The sequence below is a fragment of the Gallus gallus genome, chromosome 1 (assembly GCF_016699485.2).
Source record: "Gallus gallus isolate bGalGal1 chromosome 1, bGalGal1.mat.broiler.GRCg7b, whole genome shotgun sequence".
NCBI classification, from domain to species: Eukaryota; Metazoa; Chordata; class Aves; order Galliformes; family Phasianidae; genus Gallus; species Gallus gallus.
The window spans coordinates 56,847,178-56,875,116 of NC_052532.1; the positions used below are offsets into that span (position 1 = coordinate 56,847,178).

At 46.1% G+C, this 27,939-nt stretch overlaps 1 protein-coding gene across 5 annotated transcripts; it reads left to right on the plus strand.

Annotated features, from left to right (window-relative positions):
• Nucleotides 1–27,557, plus strand: LOC418114 (pseudouridine-5'-phosphate glycosidase-like). 5 transcript variants are annotated; one of them, XM_015287414.4, is made up of 20 exons: nt 1–270; nt 400–2,344; nt 4,146–4,264; nt 4,881–4,995; nt 6,295–6,469; nt 7,014–7,125; nt 7,741–7,847; nt 8,704–8,830; nt 9,149–9,269; nt 9,727–9,812; nt 10,791–10,915; nt 12,129–12,188; nt 16,734–16,800; nt 17,669–17,763; nt 19,329–19,457; nt 22,129–22,243; nt 23,025–23,162; nt 23,828–23,994; nt 24,432–24,520; nt 27,110–27,557. In XM_015287414.4, the coding sequence occupies exons 3-20, from the start codon at nt 4,180–4,182 to the stop codon at nt 27,303–27,305; spliced, it is 2,109 nt and encodes a 702-aa protein (XP_015142900.2). In that variant the 5' UTR covers nt 1–270; nt 400–2,344; nt 4,146–4,179; the 3' UTR covers nt 27,306–27,557. The 5 variants fall into 5 exon arrangements, with proteins under 5 accessions (XP_015142900.2, XP_040514918.1, XP_040514908.1 ...); XM_040658984.2 differs by having other exon boundaries at nt 4,146–4,245; XM_040658974.2 differs by lacking the exon at nt 23,025–23,162.
• The last annotated feature ends 382 nt before the right edge of the window (nt 27,558–27,939 follow it).

Sequence of the window (27,939 nt, forward strand, 5' to 3'; positions counted from 1 at the left end):
ACCGCTGGGGGGAGGGGCGGCATGACGGCGGGTTGAGCCGTCTTCCTATCTGAATCAATGCTGTTCTTATCATCTCCCTCATCTCTAGGAGATTGGGAGATTTCTGGGCTTTTTTTTTTTGTTTGTTTTTTGGTTTTTTTTTCCCCTCATGAATTTTCTCCTCTTGTAGTTCCTGCTGGCAAAGGAAACGAAATCTATGTTTTATGATCCATAGGCTTTAATCTCCACAGACTTCTCAGTCTTCTGGCGCTGCCCCTGTGCATTTCAGCAGTACGTTACAATAAACTGTCAGTTCTCCCAGAGCGAAAATAAAACCTACAACTCAACTCCCTGTATGCAAGCATTCCATCTATAAAATCTGACCCCATCTTAACTTCGTGTTCGGTTTATTTATTTCAGTGCTGGTGAGCATCATGGTGTGCATTCCCACCTCCCCATCCTCCGTTATGTGTCCCTTTTTATCCAAGACAAAGCTGAAGACCTTTGAGAGGAAGCCATCCACGTCATCGGTAGAACAGGAAGAAAACTGTTGGGGTGTTGAAAGGAAAAGTGTACCTTTGTTTCAAATAACGTTCTAAATTCTCTTTCTGTGAGCTGTGATCTTTCTTTCTTGTTTGTAGTCTTTCCCTCACTACATGCTCCTGAAAAGCCATATGGGGTACAATTCGGGCGCATAGGACAATGCAAGGGTGGCCCGGGAATGGCTGGGGCCTGAGGGTGCAGTTCCCAGCAGGCAGCAGGAATTTGCCATGGCAATCTGTATTCCTAGCCTCTCCCATGTCACCCAGCAACCAGTTTAATATTAACCCCTGCTCCCGAGGCCGGCAGGAGGAAGTACTAGCAGGAAGCTTTGGGTTGCTGCAGGCGGTCTGTACTGAGAAGTCAGCAACTCATGGCAAACAGAGGAGCACGTTATGCACAGCCCCATGGTTTCATGCAAAAGCTGTCCCCAGCGGTTCTCTGGGGCCTTCTCCTCCCCATCATCTGCACACCATGGTCCTCACTGCTGCCCCGGAGTGCCATCAAAGAACTGCTTCAGCAGCTGTATTTGGTCTCTAAAACCTCCAGGTTCCAAGTGGAAAGCCGAGCTAGACATCCAGCAAGCTGAGGGGCTCATTTTCCACGTGGTTTGAAGACTTACTGATATACCATGGCTTACTGATACCACAGACTGAGCTGGGTGTCCATGGCTTAAGATCGTGTTAAGATGATCTTGATTTTAAGAGAAAGATGAAGACTCAGAGATCAGCTTGATTACCAGATCACCTCGCCTGATAGCATGCCAAAAAAGCTAATAGCCCAGATGACTTCCTATGGTACTGCGGTCTTTCCAAATAGACCTAACTGAGATTAAAATGATGTCATGAGAATTTGTACATACTTTGAAAAAAAAGGTAAATCTACCTCCACATTTGGTTTTCAGTACCTCCAGCCACCCATCCTCATGAGAAGACAACACCCATCACAAAACCCTCAGCATCCATTTGCAGCGCTGCTTTAAAAACGTCTGTTTTATAATTTCCAACCCGGTGGATTGCAATAAAATCAGACGCTGTTTACTTTAACATAAAAGTAATACATTAGTAATTGCTTTTTGATACGTTATGCGTGGACGTTGCACAGAATGATATCTGCCTTCCATCCAGCAAGTCAGTGCCTTCTGGGATAGCCATCTAGCTCTGAAACATGACATTTCCTGCAGAATACACAATCTGCACATGCATAATGTCAGTGCATTAGATCCAGCAGCACTGGAACGGGCTGCCCAGACAGGTTGTGGAGTCTCCTTCGATGGAGATATTTACGACTCACCTGGATGCCTGCCTGTGCGACCTGTTGTAGGGTACCTGCTTTAGCAGGGGGTTGGACTCAATGATCTCTTGAGGTCCCTTCCAACCCCTGCCGTTCTGTGATTCTGTGATTTTTCTCTGCGAGGCTGAGAGGCTGTGTTTGGCAAACCTGAAGGGAAAGCATGACTGCAGTTTCTCTACTTCTTATGAATATACACAAAAGAACCCAATCTACAGAGGAGCTGTTTTAGTGATTTCCAAATTCATTGATTAAATATATATATATATATAGCAGCAAAGGAATCTGAATGACAGAGTGAGGGAAAAATGCAGCACCACATGAACAGAAATAACCCCAGAAGCAGTCCTTGCCCTGCAGCGAAATCGCCCCTTTGCCCCAGGCAGCAAGTGGCCGCAGCGCTGACCTCGCTTGTGGTTAATAATAAATGGCTGTCAGCCCCACAGCTCCGGCCCCTCCGTCACGCCTTCTGCCAGGGCTGCCCCGGCACGGCTCCAGAGCCCACCCAGCCTTGTACAAGCGACGGCACCCGGAGGTAAGAGGCACACCAGGCAGTGCTGCACCAAGGCGGGTGCGCGGGGCGATGGTGAGGGGAGGCGAGCAGGGCCGGTCTGGAGGAGGGAGGAAGGCCACTCTGCGTGAGAGCTGTGCAAAACCTCTGCTAGGAGCGTGCACAGGTTTGCTGCGGGGCCTAAAGTCAGCCAGGTCTCGCTGCTAGGCTTGCCAAGCTTCAAAACCCTCAGCCGGCTGGCCGCCTTTCCAGCCGACGCCGTCTGATTCCTCTCAGGTTGCAGGTGGGGACGGCTGGTTTGTATCCACAGCCCAGCACGGCTTGGGCACTCCTGGCTGCTGAGCTCCAGAGTACAGGGGTTTGTTAAAATTCAGAGCACTGCTTGAGCAGCCCAACTGATCCGCTGTGTAACCTTTGTGGCTCAATGAATGGATTCCAAAGCTGACTTTGCCCCAGAGAGCGAGGGGTGTGTACACACCCTCAGCGAGAGCAGAGCATTTACATGAACTTCTCAGGCTGTGACCTTAGCACTGCACAAGCAGGGGCTGTAAGCATGAAGCAAAGCTTGTGCCACATCCATGCAACAACAGGATTTCATAAACTTTGTTTGGACTTTTGTCTTAAAAAATGGATTTTCAATGCAGGAAAAAAAAAAAAAAAATCTCCTGGTTTTGGTTGGGTGTGTATTGTGTGTCATGATGATGTATGGCTTGATGGTCTGGGAGATGTCCCACAGAATCAGCCCGTCTCTCCCTGTTACACAGCCCAAACTGCTCTATATAGCTGAAGCCTTTAGATTCTGAAAAGACAAATCAAAACAGAATGCATTTGCTGGGTGTACTATGCTTCGGTGGCTGCAATGCCACACATTGTGCAGAGATCAGAGCCACGTTCTGCTAAGTGTAACACAAACACAGTAGTGTACGCTAATTAATTTCCTATCTAAATTAACAACAGGTACAAAGGACTGAAGAAATAAATCCTTTCCTCACTGTTAAGGGGTGAGGAATAGGAAGGCTTGAGAGATATGGCCAAATGCCCAGCAAAAATACGTATAGCAGCCTGGAGTTGAGCGAGACTGCCCTGGGGCCCAGACCACACCAGCCTCTTAACATTTGCAACTCTCTCCTCCTCTTTCTCTGTCCTGAAATGAATTTAATTAAAGTGAATAGGAGTTGCTAAGAGACGAGAGGAGTTCTGGAGTTCTCGCTGGGGCTGAATTGTGCCTCTGCTTCCAACACTTCATGCTAAAAAAGATGATGTAACATGAGCATACATAAAGCACTGCTGGCTCTAGGCAGAGCTGCTCTTCCCTCCTTACAGTTACAATCTGGCTTTCTAGTCCTCAGCTTTTCTTTATTTTAGAGAACTGCTTGTTTCCTCTGAGACACCAGCAAAAAATAGGTATATTTCTTTGTAGTATACCTACAGTTTTATCCTTCTGATCTTTTGGGTTGGAGGTCACAGCAGCTCAGCCTGCAATTTGTCATGAACAAGTAGGAAGGAACAAGTATTCTTGAAATCAAAATAGGAACTTTGGAAGTCTTTCTACTTTGTTACTCTTCATCCTTTTCTTTGCTCTGCCTCGATTTCAGCATCAGCAGTGGGCTAGGAGAACTCTCTCAACTCTATTTCTTCAGTTTAACATTTTGATTTGGCACGGCAGCTCATGCTTGAAACACAAGAATTTTGCAGGCAGTCTGCTGGGCAAGCCCAGGATTGTTCACTTTCCAAGATCAGGGCGAGAGACGGCAGATTTAACTTCACATGGTCACACCATTGCTAAATTACTACTTCCATTGTTACCTGACTTTTGTAATCTTAGGACCTTCTTAGGAGCTTAGGATCTTCTGTACAAGATGATTGCAAAGATCAGCTGTAGACTGGCAAGACGCGTGTCCACTGAGGCACACAGGACCACGCAGGTGAGAAGATTTCTGCATGGTGAGTAGTGTATTCCAAGACAGTCCCTGAGCGGAAAGCATCTTCCTCATGTGAACACAGCAGGGACTTTGCTGGCAGTGTTTTGGGAGCAAAGCAAAGAGCAGCTTTTTCAGCTTTCAGGAGGGTACTTCAGGTCCTAAATGCACAGGAAATTTCCGTTGTTTGATAATAGCACTAAAAATAGGTGACATTTTGATGCACAACTGTCTTACTATACATTTAGTCTCGGTGTACTTGTGTTTGCACTCTTTTAAAATACAGCATTATTCAGGCACGATTACAGTGCTCAGTTCATTCACAGCAACATCAATTTAAAGTGATATTAAAGTAGTATTATTGGAGCAAGTAGCAACACAGCTGTAATAATGGTGGGAGAGTAACATTCAGATCACGAAGAGGATCATTATTTATATTAATTATGGTGATTTTTTTTTATAGCTCAATCACATAAAACACAGTTTTAGTCTTCATGAAGTTACTTGCAAACCCACTCAAAAGAAGAGCTGAAGAGAGGAATGCATTTATTGTGATGATGACAAATTGCCTTTTATAAAATAGCTCAGTAGTCACTGCAAATACCCCTGCAAATAATTGTCTTCTTTACGTTTATCTCCAGGTGCTTATTTCAGGATTCAGCCCTCCATACAGGAAGCCCTGGTGGAGGGGAGACCTGTCGTAGCCTTGGAGAGCACCATCATTACACATGGCATGGCCTATCCTCAGAATCTGAGGTTGTGGGTTTATGTTCCTTGTTCAACAAAGTTGTAAGAACAAAGTGAGGGGAAATGTGAGGTTGCTAGGGATACAGAATTTGAGCTCTGGTGTAAGAAAGTTGTATTTGGACTTCTGAGTAGAGCAGAACCGTAGGACACACATATTCATACCTATTTATCTCCTTACCCAACACCTTACATTTCCAGCTTCTTTTGAAATGTGGCAGCAGATAATGTCATCATTTGCTCAAAGACAGAGATGCTAGGATTAATGACTGCACAATGACAGACACTGAAAACTCCCCTGTAGTTTCTTCTGGTATACCTTTTGTGATACAAAAAGGATTGGAACACAACAGTGAAATCTGTTCATTGGCACCACTCAGAGCAGCTGCTGTGAGAACTGATGGTCCCTCTCAGTGCCTTCTGTGCCCTATGCAGGAAAAAATAAACACCTCTACCCTTTATTTATTCACATCCTGTAGATTTGTTTTTTTTTTTTTTACTGGGTGACAGTGCCAGAAACCACAGCAATCTGCACAGTCATCTGCTAACAGTCTCTTCTCCATCCTATAGCTTCTACATATATAGGAGGATTTTCATATTGATTCTCCATCTTGCTTTTTACCTTGCCATTAATTTGCCTGGCACTGCAACTTACAATGAATCTCTAACAAATCATTTTTTGGAATAGATAGTTTTAGCAGTTGAAGATTGCCTAACATATGTAAAGATAGCTGCTAAAAAAAGATAGAATATCCCACAAATGATCGAGTATAAAGCCTGCAAAGCTTAGAAAGGCCTAGTTTTTAACCTTAGAATATCCTCAACTTGCAGCTTTTCAACACTGTTGGTACCCTGTATCTAACTGTCTATACTGTGAAAAATATATCCCAGTCATTTGTGTAGGAGTTGAATTATCTGGGGTTTCTGTGAAGATTTGTGATCTCAGAAATAACAAGTATTAGGTACAGAAAGGTTCTAATTTGAGAATATCCCTGCTATTCAGTAGTGTATTGTACAATTAGGTTTGTCTGTAATCCAGGCTATTTTACAGCTCCTGCCTCAGAAATGAAGCATAAAGCCTGTCCATAGCTGTCCTTAAAACAGGAGCTCTGAGTAGTTCTGCACTGCTGCCAAATCAGGTGTGAAGTTCTGCCATTAGGAAGATACAGAAGCAGAACTGGACTTAGCTGAAATCCAAAGAAGTGTACAAAACTGGAAACTGGGAATGCCAGCCATGAGCCTTGGCAGGTTTCTTGTCTGATTGTTTGCCTCACTAATTTTGTGATTGTTGTCCTGTCTGTCTTCTTCTAGCATGGCCAGAGAGGTAGAAAAAATTGTAATGAGAAATGGAGCAGTGCCAGCCACTATAGGTATTTTGAAGGGTCAAATCCACGTGGGACTCACAGATGAGGAACTTCAGTTCTTGGCAAGCAGTAAAAATGTAGTTAAAGTGTCTCGGAGGGATCTTCCTTATGTCCTCAGCCAGGTATGGTATGCAGACTTTCTACTATGGTGTTTTCAATACAGCAACAGGTTGGTCTCCAGCTTCAAGCCAGTAGCTTTAAGCCTCGCTGAGATACCACACGTATCAGAGTCAAAATATATCTGAGTCAGGGAATAGCAGACCTGAAATAGGGCTCTTGAAAAGTCACTCAGGATTGGCTGGCTAAGTGAAGAATATTCATATTGGCATGATAAGGCATCATCATGTTACAAATGAACTATGTGACAGCAAGCCACCCCAAAGTATGCACATAGTGCTAATGGTCACGTTAGCTGCCCAAGAGCCCTTCTGGTTAGAAAGCCCTGGAGAACGAAGGCCTTTGCTATTAACAGAGCAAGAACAGCTTATGTAGCAGGAATGATGAATCCTCTGCCTTTTTGCAAAGAATATTTGTGTCAGAATTTCACTTGACTGTGTCAACAGGCTGTTGAGACACTGCTGTTTGTCAAAATGCAACCACAGCTGCCTGCATGTGGCATTCTCTGAGTCACACTGGGGGCTGCCTGTGACCTGCTGTCTCATACAGGGCTTGTCTGGTGGAACTACCGTGTCTGGAACAATGATTGCAGCACACAAAGCAGGAATCCCTGTGTTTGTGACAGGAGGCATTGGAGGTGTCCATCGGGGAGGAGAGAACAGTAAGAAAATTAATACATACTACATTCATCTGTGAGCTGAGGAGGAGGTGGGTCTCACCACAGATGAGGTTTATGTCCTACTCTATGTTGCTCTCTGGAAAACTGGGATGTGGCACAGCTTCGGCAGTGTAAAATGTGACCTTTAAGTACATACTTTCCTTTTAGCTATATATACTCCTAGTATAATGTAAACACACCACTCTGCTGAGTGCTATCTCTTTCTGACGTAAATTCCAGACTGGGGGTTTCCAGAGGTCAGTAAAGCTTCTGTGGTGTTTCTCTGCCAGTTGTGTCAACATTGAAATCAAAATCTTATATTCCATCTTCATGAGCTTTGTCCTTTCTTTTTTCCAACCAAATTTTTGCATGCTATTTACTGACATGAACCAGCAGCTGACACAGTCAGTGCAAGGCTGCACCTCTGCCCTAAATCAAGTGACTTCTTTGTTTTCAGTCTTACAACCTTAGCATCTAAAAGCATGCTTTTAAACTGTAATATTTGTGCGTGGAACAAAATGTTTACAAAAGGAGGCAGATATGGCTTTTTAAGAGGGCAGATCACATCAGCTTGAGGTGCAACACTATCACAAACAACAGCTGCTTGTCCCTTGACAGCTCTGGATGTGAGTGCTGACTTGACAGAGCTAGGACGAACTCCAGTTGCTGTTGTATCTGCAGGAGTCAAGTCTATCCTTGATATTGGCAGGACACTGGAGTATCTGGTAGGTATCATGGCTGAGCATGAAAGCAGATGATTATGTACTCAGTGTACTGCATCCAAAAGGGCTAAGTGGGCCCAGTGATGTTGGGGCAGTTACTAAGCCTAAGATTTTGACAAATAACTATTTAGAGGATGTGAGGCCCATCTCTTCAGTTGTCTAGTCCTGGGGCTATGTGGGCACTGGGCTGCCCCCTAGCATCATCCTGTCTGTGCCCCAGAGGCTGTTCCAGCAACTGCTCCAACTGAGCCAAAGGCAGCTCAAGCCACAGCCTCTTGTCCGGGCTCAGACTCACTCACTTTTCTGACTACTGGGAGAATGCTCCCATACTGATGGATCAGGCAAGCTAGATCCATCAAACACTAAAATAAAGCCATAATTTAATTGGGAAACAATATGATTTTTAGCAGAGTCCATTTTTAAGGTTTGTTATACTGGAAACCACCAGGGTCAGCACTTCAGGTGACAGCCAGAGTCAATACTTTCCAATCACAAATAGAACTCATTTAAATTCCTGTCAGCTCATGGCATAACTTCAGGTCACAGCTTGTTACCTTGGACTCAGCATTGTGTTAGTGACAGCTGCCCTGCTTTTGATCAGCTCCGAGCAAAGGACGCGTGTGTCTCGTATGTTTCAATATGCCAGATTCTGTCTGACTAGTTACCATGCCTGGCTCTTTGCTTTGAAAAATGTTGGTGACGGAACAGAATAGAATGGGATGCATTAAACGTACAAAAATAATCAAACCCTGTGCTAATTCTGTGATTCTAAAGAAAGACAGTTTCTAGCTGGTTAGAAGTCTTATCTCTTTGTGGGTCCCCTTTCTCTTCCCTGATTACATCACCTCCATTACTACAGGAAACTCAGGGGGTCTGTGTGGCTGCCTTTGGAGAGTCAAGGATGTTCCCAGCCTTCTTCTCAAGCCAGAGTGGCTTCCAGGCACCGTATCGTGTCCAGGACGAAGAGGAGGCAGCTAAACTTATAGGTGTGTTTCAGCACGGAAAGGCTCATGTAGGCCCTGGAACAGAGGGTCAAAAAGTGGAGTCATTTTTTGTTATTTGCTTGTTGTTGTTGTTGTTGTTGTTGTTGTTTTTAAGAAAATCTTTGCTGCTTATTGTACAAACAGCCTCAAAAGTAATAGGAGGATATAAACCGCTTGCTAGCTGGACAAGAACCTGTCCTTGGTTGAGCTAAGAACAGAAGCTCCAGCACTGTGGGTTCACACACCCTGCACCCACTCTCTGTCCTTCAGCATTCAGTTTGTCCAAAGAGAACCTCTAACGATCTGCCTGTCCTCTCCCAGCCAGCACTCTGGGGCTAGGCCTGAGCAGCGGCGTGCTGATAGCAGTGCCCTGTCCCCAGGAGCAAGCTGCCCCGGGCCAGCTTATTGAAGATGCCATCCAGCAAGCTCTCAGCGAAGCCAGGTGAGAAGCAACCTAGGCCCTAACCTCTATTCACTCCATGATTCATAGAATCATAGAATTGCTAAGGTTGGAAAAGACCCACAGGATCATCCAGTCCAACCATTCGCCTTTCACCAATGGTTCTCGCTAAACCATGTCCCTCAACACAACATCCAAACGCTCTTTGAACACCACCAGGCTCGGTGACTCCACCACCTCTCTGGGCAGCCCATTCAATTCATGGTTGTGGGGAAATAAGTGACTTCAGGGACATTGCTGGAGGGGTTGTAGCACAGCTTAACCTTGGATGTGGATGAGCCCACAAGGCTTTCACCATGGTTTTATCTAGCCTGAAGCTTGTTTACAGGACTTTTTATGCTATGCCGTTATGGCAATAAATTAATCTGCTCGCAGCAGAGCTTCTGCTCTGATGCCATTTCAGCTCAGTTTGTCTCAGTAATATTCTTTACATTTGCAGGTCCAAAGGGATTACAGGCAAAGAACTGACCCCTTTTTTGTTACAGAAGATCAATGAATTAACCAACGGGAAATCACTGGACTCCAGTATCCTTTTACTAAATGGAGTGAATAAAGGAGTAGTGTACTTCCTATCTCCTCCAATGATGTTTGCTGAAAAATGCTGCCATTTTACTGACAGTTTACCAAGGGGCAAACGCTTCATTACCTACAAACAGATGAAAGCTCAGTAACTGCATCCTGATTTTTCAGTAGCACCCTTACTGTCCTCCTCCGCTTTCACATTAAAACTTAGATGCCAACACAGATAGTCAAAGAGATCCCTCACATCTGATTCCTGAGCTTGCCTGCTGTGTGATGAAGTCTCAGGACACTGTTGCCCATAGTGGGGTTGTACACTGGAAGATACCTGGGCTTCCCAGAGCACTGAGAAACTTGGAAGAAACATACTCCTGCGTAGCATGAATCCTCTTGAACAGGCAAGAGGAAGACAGATCTACTGGCTAGGATACTGGTGTAGGGTCTGGTAAAGACAGATTCAACCCCAGGCTCTGCTACCAGTTCCCTGGGAGACCTCACGGCTGGCAGACTGGTTTGAGAATATTGGAGTTGTATGATGCCACAAAATGGGGCTTTCAAAGCCTCTGATACTCTGCTCCCAGTGGAATTAACGAAAATTGGGCATGGAGAGACTTGGCAAAAATCTCAGTAGGCATCCAATACTGGAAAGGTGGCCAAGATCCTCAAAGGTTGTTAGACTCTTAGCTCCAGTTTAGGCACTTCACCTCATCAGAGGTCTTTTCTTATATTCCCTGTCTGTAAAATGAAGATGTTAACTTTACTCTCCATGGGCACAGAAGGCGGCAAATACTTAAAACTTCAGTGTGCTTATATAGTACTGTAACCCAGCATACCCGTTCCACTGGATTTTGGCCTCTGGGAATCAAATCTACCAAGTCTCACAGCATGCATTTCCTGCTTTCTCCCTCCAGGCAGTTTCTACTTAGGCTTCTGTTGGGCCAGTCCTGCTGATATTTTCTCTTTTCCTCAAAAAATGTCATACAGACCTTGCTCTGATCCAAAACAATGCCAGAGTGGGCAGTGGCATTGCAGTGGCCCTGAGCAAACTACAGAAAGCCACGAGGAAGGGGAGCTTGCCTCGCAGAGGGGACACAACCCTGCCTCAGCCAGTGAGTCCCCTGCTGTCCTCCACATAACGCCTTTCTACTGACAGCACTGAAAACAGTTTTTTATCTATTTCCAAAAGTATAAGGTGACTCAGCCAGAGACCAGTTGTTCTCATTTATGCTGGCAGACATTCTCTCTTTAATTTTCTTTATTATTCACCGCTAAATATTCTCTCCCTTTCTATTTACAGAGGATGAGCTGTGACAACGGCCTAATCCCATTAAATCTTAGACTATCGAATCCACTAAAACTTTCATCACTTTTTCACCTTTTATTGTGACCTTATGTACAACTTCAACTCTGTTTCTCTCGGTGCCAGGGAATTTATGTGACTGCAAGAGTAGACTTGGAAGAGGGTGTTGGCAGAGGATATTTTGAGCTGCTGAGTCACACACATTTTATAAATATCTCCTTTCTTTGGCCTCCTTCTCATGACTGCCAAAATTACAAGATGTGCTGCTTATCCCAAATATGATCCATTATAACTCTAATACCCCATTCACGATCTTAGATTTCATGCGTGCTACGTGATTTACAGCAAATCTATTCTAGGTAGTCTTTAGAGAGCTTAAAAGTTTCTAAAACCCATTTGCAGTGGGATTTGTCAACATAAAAAAGGGCAGTGACTCCAGAGGCAGTAACCTGGCATTTGATAGAATGAGGAAAAAAGAATCTTATGTCCCCAAAGAATCTGGAAACTTTCTGTTTGTGGAGCTGTGCTGCTTTTTCTGGCTTTGTGGGCCAGTAAGACAATGATCCATAAAGTTTCACTGGTTGGGGTAACTTCTGGGAGCTTGCAAGACATGACTGTGTTTTTCTGGCTGTTTTTATCCATTTCCTCCCTATCCATTTTTCCTCTCACTTCTGTTAGACAGCTCTGCTTGAATCTTTCTGGGGGTTAGTACGTCAAAAATTGTTATACGCTGTGACCACTCAATGAAACTGCCAACACCCCTGTATGTTCTCCATAACGTCCTGCCTGTCATGCTGGGGCTGCATATCAGCGGGCATAATTCAGAAAACAACGCTGAGGAGAGATTTCCATTCATCCAGACTGGAAGTGCACAGGCCTGCATCTAGCCAGCCAAAAAAAGCACAGGCCTTCACTCTGTAAATCAGATGGCTTTTCAAGAGGGTGGAAAAAAAGCAAAGGAAAATTGGAACTTTTCCCTTAAATCCTTCCAACCACTTTCTACCTCTTTCTTCCTTTTAAAGGTGGTGATTGGAGGTACCAACGTTGACTTTATAGCCAAGGCGCAGAACTCTGTCATCCTGGTATAGTATCTATAGTAGCTTGCTTATCACCGCTGCCATTTCCAGCTAGTTTTACAGGATTGCCAAACCAAAGAAGGGCGGTGGGGAGAAGATGGTGTCAGTGCATGTTACCTTTGTGTCTGTATGAACACACATGCGCACACACAGGAAGTGTAGTGATGTGTATTTGGTGTGTTGTCTAGGTGGATACACACACGTTGATCTGCTCTGTTCATGTGCCGAGAGTCACTGCCTCTCAAGGAACAGAGCGACATATCATCCTTAACATCTCCACGTATCACTCTGGCCTCAACAGGTACCTCAGCGCAGTTCCTTGATGCCAAAAACCCAGAGCTGTTTTAGTAGAAGAGCTGCCCAGGTCACTCACAAAGTGCATATGCAAAGAGCTAGAAGCAATGGATGAAAACCCTCACTATGCTAACCTATGTGTAATTCAAGATTAGATCCTATAGTGAGGAAATCCCCAGGTAAGAGCCAGTCCTGGCTGCCTCAGGCTGTCTTAGCAGCCTGAATAGGAGCCAGACGACATGCAAAGTATCCAGAGTGGTAAGAAGCCTTTGAGAAAAGTAGCAGTTATAGCTAAATGAGAGCCATCTTCCTCAATCATAAGAAATTTAAGTCATAAAAAGAAAAGAAAAAAAAAAGATTGCTTTAAAAACATAGGCACTTTAAGTGTTACTAGATCTCATGTGTTTCAGTGTGCTTTGACCAAGAAGCTAAAGACTTGCAGACTTCCCCATTGCAAACAGCAGCCATTATATCACCTGTGCAATTTATATATTTTTTTGAGATTGAGGTGGTAGAGCTTGCTTGTGAGTTGTTTAGTACCTCAAATCTCTGTGCTGATTGCTGAAGCAATAAACCTGTAGCAAACTCCTGCCTTCAAATGGGGCCACCTGTGAAGACCTCTCAATCAGATAGAAGACCAGCTGGTGAAGCTATTGCTAAGGAATTTGGAAATTAAATGATATGGAGGCAAAGACAAAACTATCATAATGGTTAAGGGTGACATGTGCTGTAGCGTCAGCTGTGCAGGCTTTCAAAACCAGAAGTCCAACAGCTTCAGCTGTGATCGAACTGAGAACACACATACTCTGCACTAAGCTGTCAGGGCAAGGAGCAATCAAAGGTAGGCAAACCACCTGCTGGCATAGCAGCAGTGAGTGCAGACCCTTGGGCCATGTGTGGTGTGGTGATGGCAGTCACAAACCCCATTGGGAGCAGCTGGCAAGGGAAAAGAAAGACTTTCAACATTGCATAGCAGCGAGCCCTGGAGCTGAAGGCCCATGATGGCAGCTAACCAAAAGCCAAGCTGCAGGAGGATCTGGGAACTGACAGTCTCTGTGGTTAGGCACAGAAGAAAAGGCAGGCTCAATGCTATCGTTCTGCTTTGGCTTTTAAGGATTTTTCCAAATTGCTTAGCACCCAGCAGGTCCCACCCTTACCCAGGCTGTGTTTGTTGTAGAGACTTGCAACACACGCTTGTCTGTCCCAGTTAGCAAGGAAACAGGAGTATTCTGTACTGGTTTTAACTTGCATATGGCTTTCAAGGCTACCCAGAAGTGAAGTGCCTTTTAAGTAACTACGTGCATGTAAGTAACCAACAGAGAAAGATGCACATTGTCTAGGTTTGGGAAAGGTACTGGGCAAGTAACTATGGTTATAATGGTTTTAGAATATCCAGAAGAATCACAGAATGGCTTGGGTTGTAAGTGGGTTCCAACCCACTGCATCAGGCTGCCCAGGGCCCCATCCAACCTGGCCTTCAACACCTCCAGGGATGGGGCACCTACAACTTCAGGAAGAGCAGTCTTATCTTTACATTAGGAATTCAAGCTTCTTAGGATACAGAAAGAGATCCTAGAAACTCTTTCAATTCCTTGAAGCCTTGCCAGAAAGCATCAGCTCAGTCATATTTCAAACCATCTCGGCGAGCCCATTTTCATCTTTCTTTCCCCTAAATGCAACACAGAATAGATACTCAAGCACTGCTCAGACTGAGCTGTAGCTGTGCTGGCAAGGTGTGATGACAGTCAGCCATCTCTTTGCCTTTCCAAGCAAGCTGCTACTTCATCTCTCATCGCACCCACACTGAAGTAATTTAGCAGCTTCATTTCTTTTAGATCTTGTGGGGATGTACGACAGCAGGGAGCACCCACGGCTGGGTGCCTGTGTGGCAGGCTGCTACATCCGCTGTTACGGTGAAGCTAAGCTTAAAAAGCCTGAAGCTGTGCCACTGGGATGCGGGGGCAAACTGAAAGAGAAGAGCAGCATGCCAGGCAAAGAAAGGAGCACCTGTGTATTTTCAGTGTTCCTGATGGCATCAGCTTTGAAAAATAGATGATGGTACTGCATTAAGTAGCGTTTGTGCTCATTACCAATGACAGTTAGTATCTTCTTTTAATATTGAAATAGAGGACCGTGTTCAAAGCTATGTTGTTTGACTTGCCTAAACAAGCATCCCTGCTTTTTGTTTTTGAGTATATTTTTTCCCTTGGCTTCTTCTATTATGCACAGTAAGTTGCAGAGCTAAAATAGACAGGCTCAGCGCTTTGCAAATCTGCAACACTCAGTAGGAGACAGTCACAGATGGAAACAGCCTTATTCCTGGCGGTGCCAGTGGCAATTCAAGGGGAGCATAAGCAAATGTAACAGAGAGGCATTTAGGTTAATGAGGAGTGACAAGTAGTGGAAAGGTGGACAGAGGCGATAGGTTGCTTACATGGCATTCTACTCAGGTTGTCCAAACAGTTCAGGGCTTGGAGAACTGCCAGGCAGAAGAGCAAAGGGGTGCAGAATTAGCACCGGGTCTTACAGATTGCACAACTGGGGAGGACCAAGGAAAACAAAAGGAGCCTGGAGGTAACAAACAAACAACACCACCACCACCACACCACTTAGTAGGGAAAACGGCCTCTTGTAGTCACAGGACTGGATGAAGACAGCACTGTGTACTGAGGACAGATGTATTGTCTGTAATTTCAAGGCTCAATACAGGGGAAGAAGGGTCCCTGAAGAACTTTGGTGCAAGTTAAAGAATGTCCAAGAACAGTGAGAGGAGGGAGGAAGACTATCTTGTACCCTGAGATGGCAATACATCTGCTTGCTTAGGAAGGATAGAATGTTTACAAGCAAGAAAAACGAGCATGTACAGAGGTATTCTTGTGCGCCTGGGCTGACATAGGGCAGAGAGAGTCTGGGCCTGGAGCTGCACTGTGTAGGTAGACACACGCTTCAGTACTTGCCACCCAAACACTTGCTTGGAAAATTTTTGTTCCAGCAGGCTTGCTTCATTATCTTTGTCCCAAAAAGAGACAGAGGAGTTTTTAGCTTTCTTTATTTGAACAAAGGGGGGAATCTGCTGGGGCATGCACCTATGGGGTCTCTCAAGGTATCAGGGGACACTTTTATCCCTGTACCCAATGCTAGTGAGCCCTCCCTCTTTCCCCATTGTCTAGGATACCTGGGGTTCACATCCTCCCCAGTAGGTACCCCCACCTTTGCTTATACATACTTTGTAATCTGGATTCAGAGTTTGTTGTTTTGCCCAACTAGAACTACCTTTGTACCCTCTGAAGTCCATCACTCTGTTCTGTCCAGCACACAAGATTTACATGCAGGTGCTAAGCTAGCATCTCCTGCCATATACCTGCAAAATAAGTTTGTTTAACCAGTTGCTCTTCTCAGACCTTATATTGCAAGGACATCTTATCCTTTCTTCTTTCATGTCACAACCTACTCTTGAAAAGCTCTGGATTATCCAGAAGATTATTAGGAATGCCAGTGGCAAACTGTCTTCAGAAATGGAAAATATGTTTCAGGATTTTATGAGTCAAGAGCTTTAACGCAATTTGATAGTCAGTGATGAAGCCCAGAGAGATTTGGACATGTACTGAGGTAATTCTTCTGGCGGGAGAGCTGGGAGGAGGAACTGCCTGTGCTGTGGCAGTTTGACCTTTTGTGACAGATGGACAGAGGCAACAGAAAGGAGAAGCTGGTAACCACAAAAGTGGAGAAAGGTTTTTAGGGAGAGAGAAGTGTGGGAAGAGAATGATAAGTTAAAATAAAGTACTGCAGAGGCAGCACTGGCAAAGGCAACAAAGCCTGTTCTGTCTTCAAAGTGAAAAAAAATAAAACCAAGCAAACCAGCAGTTGCTTACAGGTGAGAGATAGGTGGCCTGGAAAGCAGTTCCAGAGCCCATCAGGTCTGGGTCAGTAGCTCTGGAGTCCCAGTGCTGATGTGAGCAAGTAAACTCAGACAGCTGCTCTTCAACCAAAACACTCTTTGGTGTTGTTCAAAGAGGTTGTAGTCAATAAAAATCAAGGTAGTTATGCACAGGATGACCAAAATAATCTTCCCTTCTGTCACCAGAGCTGATGTGTTTAGATGGGCTGTGGGAGCTTACAGTACTCGCAAACCTAGATGGTTTCTACTTGCTGCCCTGTGTTTCAGCAATATCAATTTCACTTCAGATGCTAATGGAGACATGGCATCTATACCAAGTGGCTCTTCCAACTTTGCTTATAAATGATTTATTCCTCCAGGGTGGTGGGCAGACAAATGCTGGAAGAGTGAGACGAACTTTTGGCGGCGTTGGAAGAAACTTGGCAGGTGCCTCGTGCTTGGGTTTGCCTGTGGGTGCCTGCCAGCTGTGATTTGTCCTTTGGTACTCCTTCAACAGCAGGAGCTCTTGAGCACTGTTCAGATCTGGGACACATTAGGCAATACATCAGGGGACAGACTGCCTGGAAAAGGCAAGGGATGCTCCAGAAAATGAGAAGGAAGGGAGTTGGGCAGCAGTCTGAGGAATAAAGAACCTCAAATATGAAGTTAACTAGTAGGTAGCACAGTGACCCCAAATTGAGGTTAAATAAGCACCACTGTTCTGCAAGGACTGCTGAATAGCCTGGTCCTCAGTGTTGAATTAATGCCCAGTTGTGGTTTCACTATGTCTCAAGGAAGGATTTGAAATGAATATGCCTATTCAAAGGTGATTGACCATGCACCAAAGATGAGAAAAACTGCAGTACAGAAGTTACTGTATGAGAGAAAGGGCTACAGTCAGTGGCAACAGCAAAGGACCACAGTGTGCCTGGTGCTATAGCACAGGCAGAAGCAGACCAGTGTTTGAGTGCTGAAGTTAGCAGGAGGACATAACACGAAGATCTTCAGATTACTCTGGCTTTTTACCTATCCCAAGTCTCCCTAACACAAATCTACTATCACTTCAGATCACAGATGGGGAAAGGTTGAGGAAAAAAAATGCAACCCATTCACCGAGGAATGAATTGTGGTAACCTGAAGGGAGAAGAGGAAGGGCTTCCCATGAACCCATTAGTAAGACAGCATTGTTAGACCAGCCACACACAGAAGTGATGTCGGCAGGCCTGCATGTTTGTGATGGGTACAGGAAACATTGCCAGGGAAGTGCATGAGTTTCCTCTGACAGACCTGTGAACATCTTTTCATTTGCTTTTAGACTGCTTAAGCCGTCTTGGGCTGACCCCTCTCTTTCTGTCAGCTGTGGGGAAGGATGAACATTCAGAGTCCATCCTGCACTACTGTCACCACATGGTACGTTTCACAGTAATGGCTCTTCAGAAGTATAGAGGTGATGGCATTACATAAAGGAAAAGGTATTTTTAATCCTGGCAAACATAAAAGCCACCTTCCATCACATCTCATCACTAAGAGGGAGAATAATTCAGTGCTGCTTAGATACAGACCATTAAAAGCCAAGGAGCTACCCCCAGAACACAGACTAGATGTACGTAGAGCTTTAAGTCTGAACCACATGGTCTTAATTCAGCTCCAGGGAGCAGTGTTGGAAGGAAAAAGAGAAGTAAATAAGGAGGAACCGCAAAAACAAGTAGGAAGGCCTAAGCACAGCCAGAAATATGCAAAGCCTGACCCTCAGGATAAACAAAGCAGTGCCAAAACCAGCCTGATTTGGGCTATAAGACAGAGAAAGCCTAGAACTGGGAGCCAAGACTAGGTACCTCCCAGGTTCAGAGGAACAGGATCTTACAGCTGCATACACACACAACTGTACACCAGAGGAATACCTGACTTCATCAGCAGCTTGTCCCCTGATGCCAGGGAGCCAGGAGCAACCCCAATCCAGTGCATCAGGCACTTCTCTGGGGAAAAGGCAGAGTTGAGGGCAAGCCAGGGCTATGGGTGGAGACCCCAGCTGAAGCTGGTCAGGGCCATTAAGGCCTATTGGTGTCTTCAGGGCCCTGCTATACAGACAGAAAGAGCACATGGGGCCCTTAGTACTGTTAATTTGAGCAGCTCAATGAAAACAGCAATAAGAACAAGAACTTTCTTTTGGTATACAGAGAATTTATAGCTGCAGATTTATAATCCTTCCTCTATCTGAGCACTGTACAGTTTGAGCTGTCTCAGTGAGCAGCCTCTCAAGAGAAGGTGGAGTAGGACTATCTGCCAAGAAATCCTGGTCTGCAAGAAGCCTTACCTGCACTGTTGGTGAGGACCTTGCACTTAAAACCTCAGTATTCCCTGGGAACTAAGTGGGGAGAAGCACTTCTCCATCCTGGAATGTATATTCCGAGCAATGCCATGGGTTCTCGTCATTCAGAAGGCCCACGGAGGAAGGATACCTCACAGCTATGCCTTTGACAATTGTAAAAATGGTTCTAAGGCTGCCATTAAAGTCAGCCTCCTTGCGGTGCAGTCAGTGAGGTGGCTAATGTAAGCACTAGCTGGACCATGTACCAACATGCGCCCAGTGTGCCATCAGATGTGTCACACAAGCTGTAGGAATGGATAGCTGGGGCAAGCAGTCCTCTGCAGGACACTGCCATCACAGCAGGGACACAATGTATTGAACTGCATGGCAGAGGCCTGTCATGTTCATTTACTAAACAATTTCTTAAATCTTTGCTGTGGCTCCTGTTGCATTACAAATATTAATGATGAGCCATCTGCCAGCACTGCCTAGACCAAGATACCTGTGAAATGTTGCTTGTCTGAAGGGAGAAGGGAGGATGAAGAGAGAACAGCAAGCTGGGCTACTGCTACAAATAGGGTGGGTGCAGAGAAGGACTATTGAAGTTGAGCCAAGTGTGACAGTGAGGAGGAACATGCCCCTTTTATAACTGCTCTCTCTGTTTTAGGACATGAGTGCCATCCTGCAGCTGGAGGGGAAGAGCACAGCCACTTACAGTGCTATGATCACCAGTGCTGGGGAGCTGAGCATCGGCTTGGGAGATATGGACATCCACCAGCAGATAACAGAGCAATACGTATGCATGCCAGAGGATATGCAGTCTTCTGCTTATGAGAAGCAGTGTGGAGGTGTGACAAAAACCAGCTAGTAAAGTTGTACAGGAGGGAATGGGTGTGCAGAGGGATCATGGAAATTCCTCAAGTTAACCCCAGATATTGGCCACTGGGATTGCAGTGTGGCAAGCTACCAGAGGTACCTGCTGCTGCTTACCCAGATGGAACAGCTCTATATTTCTGTTCCATAAGAAGTCACCATAGCTATCATCCCATGACACGTAGGCCAGAATCCGCTGGCACTGATGAATTTCAATTAACCTATCATTTTTAGCATCTCAAGGCTGGCAATAAATCCAGTCCACCTGCAGAAATTCTATTTCCCCCTTTTAAGAAAAAAAAAGTAGACAGAACGCTGCCTAAGTAAGTTTTCCCACTCCACCATCCTTGTTGTTTCTCCATGCTGAGTTGTATAAATAGGCACTGCTCCTCAGCACGTCCAACCCTTGGAAACATCAGGGCTAATGGAAGCAGTAATTGCAGATTGATTGGGTGAAACCCCCATCACTGCACCCTCCTTCCTACTCATTCTGCTGTCAACAAAACAAATCCCGTACTTAATGACTAGCAGCAACATGAAAGTTAAGTGCAATTTACTTATCGGTGGGCTCTTAGTGAGGGAAAAATATGGTCACTGCTCCCACTTCCATCCCCACCCTGCCTCTCCCAAGCCTTGGCACAGAAAACCATCACATGACAGATTAGTTCTCCTGAGCTTTACAAACCATTTGTGGCCAGTGGAAATTCTGATCCAATCTTCTGCTGCAAAGTGCATTTTGTCAGCCCTTCACTCAGCCAGGATTAGCAGAGACATGGGAGGGAGGCTGCAGGAGTGCCTGTAGCACTGGCCTGGCATTTAGGCAGTGGTCGTGAAGCCTCAGAGAGGCAAGAGAATGAGCTGCAGCTCCTCACTCCATCCTCAACCTGCTGTCTAGAAAAGTGCTGCAGCCACTAGATATACAACGGGACAAGGCATGGGCAGACCAAGGGAAATTTAACATGATAAAAAAAACAAAGAGCCAATCTGTGTGTCTTCACAAGGGAGTGACTTAAGTTGTCTTCCTCCACCTAGAAAGGGAGCTATGGGCCAGAAGCCCTCATCTCACTGAGGCTGTTAGCTCCAGGGTTGTTGTCTAGAAGGAAAACACACTTTCAGACATGGTGCTCTCTTTTACTTCACCATGGCTGGGTCTCTTGCACTTCCCTCTGTCTGCCCAGTCACAGCAGGAGATATTACAGAGCCCTCCACAGGTCTTAAGTCTTCCCTTGTCTTGTGTAGGAACTAAATGATGAGGTCACCTCAACCAGCTTTGTGAGCTCCACTCAATGGGCCATATTCCTGAAGGTTTGCTGTTGCATCAGTGTATGGCAAACAGGTATACAGGTATTAGACCAGAGAGATTATCACTTTACAAAGGAGAACTGAAATAAAGAGCTTACCCACATCCTGGGCTCACAGAAGGACTCCAAGAGGAGTGATCTCCAAATAGAGATCCTTCCTCCTTGGGACTCAACCCTTAAATGGGGTCTAGGAGGGGTGCAGCCAGGCTCCACCCCTTCCGGTCACTCAGGTGAAATTGCATTCACCTGTGCCCCTGCGGCTGACTCAGTTCTCGCCTCAGGTGGTCAATCAGAGGTTCAGGCCGTGATTCAACAGTGCCCATACACATCAGCAAGGCTAACCTACAAGTGGCCCTTTGTGAATCTAGGCCCGTGTCCCCTATCCTTATGAAATTCAGTAGGACAGGGGGTAAAACATCATGTTGCACCACAAACTTCGGCTATCTAAAGGACTGGGAATCACAGAATCATTAAGGTTGGAAAAGACCACAAAGTTCATCCAGTCCAACCAGCAGCCCATCCCCACTATGCCCACTGACCACGTCCCTCAGTGCCACAGCCACACGGTTCTTCAACACCTCCAGGGACAGTGACTGCACCACCTCCCTGGGCAACCTGTGCCACTGCAGCACCGCTTTTGCTCAGAAGAAATGTGTCCTAATATTCCTGAACCTGGTGCAACTTGAGGCCATTACCTCTCGTCCTATCACTGTTAGCTGGGAGAAGAGGCCAACCCCCACCTCGCCACAACCTCCTTTCAGGTCATTGGATAGAGCAATGAGATCTCCCCTGAGCTCCTCTTATCCAGACTGAACAATCCCAGTTCCCTTAGCCACTCTCTGTAAGACTTGTGCTCCAGACCCCTCACAGCTCTGTTGCCCTTCTCTGGATGCACTCCAGGGCCTCAATAGGCAAACAAAGGCATAGTCAAAACAAGCACAGCACAGGGAGTCCCATAGTGATATTAAATAGCAGCTTTCCCTTTCCTTGTAGGTGTCTAAGTGACCCAGGAGTATCAAATTGGCCTAGTGAGGAACAACTGTCTTTCTGTGCTGGAGGGGCTCTGCCTGTCAAGTGCACCTTTTAATGATGGGGAGCAGAGAACAAGAAGGGGAAGAGATGAGATAAATGGAGACATCCAGCTTCCTTAGGGAATCACTTTTTTATGTTCATTCTTGTTTTTAAGAGCTGCAGTACAAGTGAAAACCCTGCATCCTGAATGTGACTAGAAATCATTTTGTCTCTCTGCAATAACTCGGCCCGTCTCTGCTCTGTGCCTTGGATTTTCACTAGGTGTCCCAGTTCAAGGAGAATCTGTGCCGGGCCCCGCTAGTTTGCATTGATGGAAACGTGCCTCTTTCCACTATCCAGTACATCTGCCAACTGGCTAGAGATCATCAACTAGCAGGTAAGGAGACCCCGCGCACCCCTGGCCCCATGGCTCCTGTGGGTGTTTGCACCAGGGTGCTCCACGTGCTCTGAGCGCTCTCCACTCCTTGCTAGAGATACCCAGCTGTGTTACCCAGTGCTCCCTTCCATACACTGCTACTCTATTTGAAATGGATGGAACACTTCTGCTTTCGCTGAGTTTGTCTCATTCTACAGCTAAGTCACAGCTGCTGTAACGTAGGAGCTAGAGACCTTTGGCATGCCAGAAGGCCAGAAAGAGCTGTTCTCTTTGCCTTTAATCTCAAGGCAAGCACAGATGTACGTGCTTCTGCCACTCTGAGCAGTGATGGAGTTTGCTTCTCAGAACAAGTGCTGGAGCATTATCTGGGAGGATTTCTCTACCACTTCCCATAAAATACAGAGCTCCTCCCTGGATCCTTCACGAGGCTTCCCAAACCTCTGCAATTATGCCTTCATTTTTCAGAGCAAATCCTGTAGAAGAAGGAGATAATGTTCTTAGTATGTGGCAGAGGCTCCCAAAGCAGATGAACGGAGACCCAAAGACTGATTATATCATTTCAGAGCCAGAAGCAACTTTGTTGTTGCTGAGCAGCAAAGAGGAAAACTGGGGAACCCTGCACCCCAGTGTGGGGGAAATCACATTTAGGTTTCTGATACACAGCAGAAACAGCCCCAGTTGTACAGATCACATAAAGCCTTCTGCACTGTGTCCCACTCGGATACAGAAAAAAAAACACTGATTAATCAGTTAATTAACCAATTGCAATCTTCCTTTAAAGTGTGCTACGAGCCGACAGATGAGAACAAGGCCTCTAAGCCATTCCTCTCAGACAGCTGGAAAGCACTCACGTACATTTCCCCCAACCTGCAAGAGCTAAAAGCAATAAACCGGACTCTTGGGAACCCTCTGCCAGCAGGTATTGAACACTCAGAAGAGTCAGTCGTGCTGACTCTGCTTATTTCACATAACCTAGACCAGGAGAGAGCATTTTCCTCCCCATCTCCCATGTCAATCACACTGGCTTATAACACAGTGGGAATTCGTAAGCAGTCTTCGTGTCTTCCACCTTTCAGCCATCTCTGTGTGGGTCGCTCGGCCCAGGCCAGACTGATGATCGATCAAGGAGCACAGCAGGCCTAGCGCGGCTCCTTGTGCAAACCAAGAGGTCCCATTTTCCTCCCTTTGTCACCCAAATAAGAGCAATCTCTAGTTAATAAGTATCTCAGTGACACAAGATGCTCTGAGGGCACCTGCCCCCACGCTACCGCCCTTTGGGGAAATGCTGTATGCATGTGGAAACCCATGCATTTAGTGCAAAGCATTAAAACATGGAAGTCATGCTTCAGGATGGTGTTTCTGATCTCTACAGACATGTGTAGTTCCAGGGAAGCATAGGATCGACAGTATGGAAATCTAACGCTGGAAAATCATGTTTCCCCTGAATGAAAGGAAAAAATACCATGTTTTCAGTAGTGCTTATAAATAGGAGCACCGTGTGGGCTGCTCCTATATGCAGGCTGAAAGGGACCCACTGAGATCCTTTAAAGTTACGCCCTAGCTTTTCCTCCTCTCTGTCTAAAGAGGCGCCATCCAGGCTGGAGGACATTATCAAGATGGCAGCAGCTTTGGCCCGCCCTTTGCTGTCCCACCTGTGCTGTGTGGTCGTGACCCTTGGTGCTCATGGCGTCCTCCTGTGTGGCAGGAGCCTGGGAGGGAGTATCTCCCTTCGTCCAGCACCTCACGAGCAGGTAAGGGCATGGGAAACTAACTCTGGGCTCTCAGCAGCTTCTGCCTGGGACTGCAGAGCACCACTGCTATTTCTGGTGGCGAAGCAGCGATGCTGGGAAATGTGGCATCAATGCTGGCAAATGTTTGTGTTTGTGGGTGGAATGCACAGCTCTGAGGATTAGCAAAGAAAATTGAGTTGTCTGTCCTGGCTCCTGGCAGCAGTGCTTATAGCCAGCTCATTTTACATGTGCTTTCCTTGAATATTCATGACTGCAAGCTTCATTTTCAGGAACTTAAATCACTGATCTTTTTTGAAGTGTGGAAAAATAAATTATTAAGATTACTGGCTTATTTTCATCCCCCTTCTTTGTTGTCTGTGCATGTCTGGGTGACACCAGCCCCACCAGGCCACATCAGCTGGAGCAGTGCTCACCGACCTCCCTCTCTCCCCATACAGACCGCTGCTGCCAGCCTCTGTGCCACCCACTACCCCGCCATCCCCATCAGCAGGGAGGAGATAGTCAACGTCTCAGGAGCTGGTGACAGGTACATTGCTAACCTCTCTCTGTATTCCCCAGCTACATGTGGAACCATCCTAACGTGATTTCTTTTGAATTCTACTGCAGACATAAACTATGTTCTGCTGCTTGAGGAGCAGGCACAAGAACAGGGCTGGTTACTGTGATTCCTTGCAATGCTCACTAGAAATGTTTCACTGAGCATCTTGAAGCCAGCTTTGCTCTTATTAGCTTTGCTTTTGTTTAAGATCCAAGCCCTCCATGGCCATCTAGTAGTTCTGGATTATTCTCGGCTGAGCTGCTGAAAGCTGAGTAAACCACTGTACATCAAAGCAGCCTTCCCAGCTAACTAATTTACCTCCAGTGGAAGTGGGACTGACCCTCAGGAGCTGGAGTTGCCCTATAAAAGCACTACATCAGGCTCTGCACTTGCCTCTGGCAATAGCTTGTGCTTCAGAAGAGTCTGCTGTGCAACTCGCCTGCCTGTTCACACTGCTGCACACAGGGATAGGAAATGACACAGCCTCAGCGATCAATTCTCCGTCTGTCAGGAATATATTTCATTACGCTCCTTGTTAACTTGTCAAACTCTATGTCAGGTTGTCAGGTTTCTGGTGGGGCTTATTTATTTATTTATTTATTTATTTATTTTGCTTCATGTGCTGCAATAATTGATTCTCTCCTTTCCTTGCCTTGGGCTAGACCAAAAGGCCACATCTGACAGATATTTCCTTTCAGTTTTCTTGTCTTACTTACCAATAGCTCAACATAGCAGCACCTCTCCTTTTTTCTTATTTAGATGGGCAGAATAAAAAGTCATTTGTGTGATAACTCAGTATTTTAGCCAGGATCAATCAATATCTTCTTGCCAAGCTAATTCATCCACTTAACACCAGAATCTTTCTTTGCTCCTCATATCCCGAACTGCCTGTGAAGTGAGTTGGCTGCATTCAGCACAGCACTGGGAAGGAGGCTGCCATGTTGTGCAATGCCGCAGAGCCAAACACAGCAGTGCGGGAAGTTTGCAGGGACTCTGAATATTGAGATATCAATCCCACATTGATGTCTTCTCCAGAAATCCCGCTCCTCAGAGTCCCCAGGTTCATGCAGGGGTTTTCACAGCACTCTTGTTTGTCCAGGAGTGTCTTTCTGGCATCCCTTGGCAGCTTCTCCAAGCTCCTGTTGCATCAAACAGTGCCAGAAGGGGCCAGAAGTGCCATCTCTTTGGCATACAAGCAGATGAAACAGCCTGGCCTGCTGCCTCCTCCAAGGGACCGTGCAGCAGGATACAACCCAGGGCTAGACTCGCAGCTCAGCCTCGCGAGCCCTAGTCCTTCCAAAGCACTGTGTAGGGGATGCTATTCCAGGAGGCCCCAGCCCTGCTCCCATCCCAAGGCTCTCCTGCCCTTGGAGATGCTGCTCTGCGGCTGTTTGCTGTTTGCACCCAGCTGCCCTGGCAACACAACACTGCCTGCCCGCACACGGCATCGCTAGGGGATGCGCCCCCAAATGTTTACTCTCAGTCTCTGAAGCTGTTGAGAGATTGAATGGTTTTGGAAACCACAATCTTCTGTGCCTTTGTTGTGGAGAAAAAAAAAGAAGAAAAGAAATAATAATGATATTGAGGTAATTAGCCAGAGTGCAGAAAAGCAGTCATTTTCCCTTTCACATAGATTTGCTCATTAATCCTCCCTGCTGCCATGTTTTCCTGCCCTTGCTTCCTCCTCTCAAATGTCATTATCTTCTCCCTTCACCTTCCTTTCTCCTTTGTCCTTCCCCACTTTTCTTAGCATCACTCCTGAGTTTGGTTACAGACAAATGCTGGCTGTTCCCAGCTGACCACCAGCAGCACCCTGCATGTCCCCATGCCTCAGCAGAGCTGTCTTCTGCAAGACAGGCAGATGATAACATCACTTCTAATGCCTCCTCGCTGCCTGTGGGTGACACCTGTTCAAGCATTCGCAGCATTCTCTTACTGGCTAATCTCAAATGGACAACCACAGATGAAGGTGGCAGAAGTCTGAATCCAAAATCTCATTTCAGCTTTGGATTTTTTTTTCCCATCCCCTCTCACATTGCATAGGGAAATTTACCTCTCTGCTCATCTACACCTTCACAGTGGGGGTAAGGAGGGAATGTAAGAAGGTTCCACCAAGGAGCAGAGAAGTGACAAAATCATTAAAGAGCAAGGGAAAAATAGGTTCTTCCCTCTGTAGACCCTCTTTCCTTTCTCCAGCCTCTCTTGGAGAACCGAGGAGAAAAGAAAATGTGGTGGAATGGGGTGTGACTTCAACTTCTCAGATGAGAAGCAAATAAAATGCAAATCAATAGCACTATTTGTTCCTCCAAACTTTAAAATAAATATAATAAACCCCCACAAACTTCTTATTTTCACCTCATCCTTCCTCTAAGACATTCTCTGCTTCTGTAAGCATTGATCTGGATTCGTAGAATCATTAAGATTGGAAAAGACCACAAAGATCATTGAGTCCAACCATCAGCCCACCACCACCATGCCCATAGCCACGTCCCTCAGATGGGTTCTATTCCAGCCAGCCATGTTCCTGAGGCCAAAGCTGTTCCCAGGGCTCAGAATTGCTGTTCTTTCTCTCCACAGTTTAATGGCAGGAATCGCTGCAGGGATGCTTGCCAACCACGACACAGACACCTGTGTCCGGATGGGCCTGCTGGCTGCACGCTTCTCTCTCTGTTCCTATGAGCCCATTTCCCCAGAAATCAGCACGTCCACCGTCAGCCAGGAACAAGTCCAGAGCAAGCCCTGGCCAGAGGTGAAGGTATGGAAGCTGGACTAGAGTGACATGGCTTTCTCATCCATCACCTCCTCGTGCACCCAGCAGTACTGTCTCCAGGAATTAGGCCATGTTTTCAGTTTCAAGCTCAAAAGCTGACTAGAGGACTGGAGCTACTGGTACATGCTGCTTTTTGGGAGGTGAAGTCCCAGTGGAGTGCATCTGATAGCAACTTGTATTGCACTGTTCACATTCATGTTTTTCTGTTGTTGCTTCCTCTCTCTCATGAGTTACAACCACTGCTTTGGTCTTCTGTCTGCTGCCTGCTAATAGTTCATCTCACATGCCTATGGGGAACACTCACCTCTTTTGGTTTGGTGTAAACCATCAGGGAAGGAGGCCCCAGTCCAGGGAACTTCCTCGTACGGAAAGGCTGGTTTCTGATCCTCAGATCTCCCATTTCCCCCAAGTTCCAGTCCTTCTAGATGTTCTACTGAGGGAGCTTCTCCTTCCTCTACCTCACATCACCACTGTCCATTACCATGGTAGTTCCTCTGTCACTGACTCCCACATCTCCAGGACCATGTCTTCAGGTGGGCCCAGCAGCTGCTCACTCCTGTTTCTCTCCAGGAGGTCTCAGGGACCACAACCAGCGTTAAGCTGCAGCTGACAGGGACATAATGCTGTAGGACAACAT